Source organism: Rhinopithecus bieti, unplaced genomic scaffold (genome assembly GCF_001698545.2).
Source record: "Rhinopithecus bieti isolate Rb0 unplaced genomic scaffold, ASM169854v2 repeat_23687, whole genome shotgun sequence".
In the NCBI taxonomy this organism is placed as follows: domain Eukaryota; kingdom Metazoa; phylum Chordata; class Mammalia; order Primates; family Cercopithecidae; genus Rhinopithecus; species Rhinopithecus bieti.
In genome coordinates, this window is record NW_016837559.1 from 1 (window position 1) to 1,329 (window position 1,329).

The window sequence follows — 1,329 nt, forward strand, 5'->3', positions numbered from 1 at the left end:
TGAAACAACAAATACTGATTTTCTTACAATTCTGAAGTCTGAATGTTGAAGATCAAGGTGCTGGCAGGGTTGGTTCTTGGTGCGGCTTCTTCCTGGCATGCACTGGGGCACCTTCTAATACACTGCGTCTCCACATGGCCTCTTCTCTGCGTGCACGTGAAAAGTGAGAGGTCTCTCGTGTCTCTTCCTCTTCTTATAAAGACAGCACGTCTATTGCATTAGGTTCTCACACTTCTGACCACATTTAACCTTAATTGTATCATTAAAATTCCAATATAGATCCATGGAATTTAAGGTTTAAGCATATGAACTTCAAAGAGGGCACAATTCAATTTATGATACAAACCAAGAGGTGGTGAGAAGCATTAGAATATAAGGAATAATGGGCCATGCAGGAACTTGTAGGAAAGTTCCTAGTAATCGGTGCAACTTCAATTGTAAGAGGAAAATGTCCCTTCCTCATTTCTTTTCTGGCAGGAGAATGTGAGGAAGCAGAACCACAGATATCAGCCCTGGGGACAGCTGAGGTGCTGGCGAGGAGGGAGAGCACTGAGCAGATGAGGAAGCCCCGCCCTCCCTGCACCTGCTCCTGACCCGGCCTCCTGCTCTGTGGTCCCCGCGCGCCCCTGCTGGTCCTGAGCGGCACCTGCGCCCGCCCCTCCGCCTCCCTGCAGGGAGGTTTGTGTCTGGGCTCACATTCACCTCCCCTCACTGTGTCTCTCGCACAGTAATACACGGCCGTGTCTGCGGCGGTCACAGAGCTCAGCTTCAGGGAGAACTGGTTCTTGGACGTGTCTGTTGAAATGGTGACTCGACTCTTGAGGGACGGGTTGTAGTAGGTGCTCCCACCACTACCATAGATATACCCAATCCACTCCAGTCCCTTCCCTGGGGGCTGGCGGATCCAGCTCCAGCCATAAGTACTGCTAATGGAGCCACCAGAGACAGCGCAGGTGAGGGACAGGGTCTCCGAAGGCTTCACCAGTCCTGGGCCTGACTCCTGCAGCTGCACCTGGGACAGGACCCCTGTGAACAGAGAGACCCACAGTGAGCCCTGGGATCAGAGGCAGCCTCCCATATCGTCATATCTGCATCCCCGAGACACTCACATCTGGGAGCTGCTACCAGGAGGAGGAAGAACCACAGGTGCTTCATGTTCTTGCACAGGATGTCCGTGACTCTCACAGGGCATTTCCCATGTGAGCAGGACCCTGAATTTAAGGAAATGTGTGGTGGTTTCCTGTGGGTGCCTAAGTGAGGATTTGCATGTGGGTGGTGCCTTTGTATGGAGAGGTGAAAAGGGATGAGGGAGGTCCAGTCTTTGGGACT

At 52.4% G+C, this 1,329-nt stretch overlaps 1 protein-coding gene across 1 annotated transcript; it reads right to left on the reverse strand.

Moving 5' to 3' along the window:
• Positions 1 to 646: 646 nt before the first annotated feature.
• On the reverse strand, positions 647 to 1,251 carry LOC108524775 (putative V-set and immunoglobulin domain-containing-like protein IGHV4OR15-8; the record flags this gene model as incomplete). The annotated part of the gene is made up of 2 exons (XM_017865843.1): positions 1,110 to 1,251; positions 647 to 1,026 (listed from the first exon to the last, which is right to left on the reverse strand). Coding segments are annotated over exons 1-2 (426 nt in total), but the record flags the coding sequence as incomplete, so codon positions are not given.
• Positions 1,252 to 1,329: the final 78 nt, after the last annotated feature.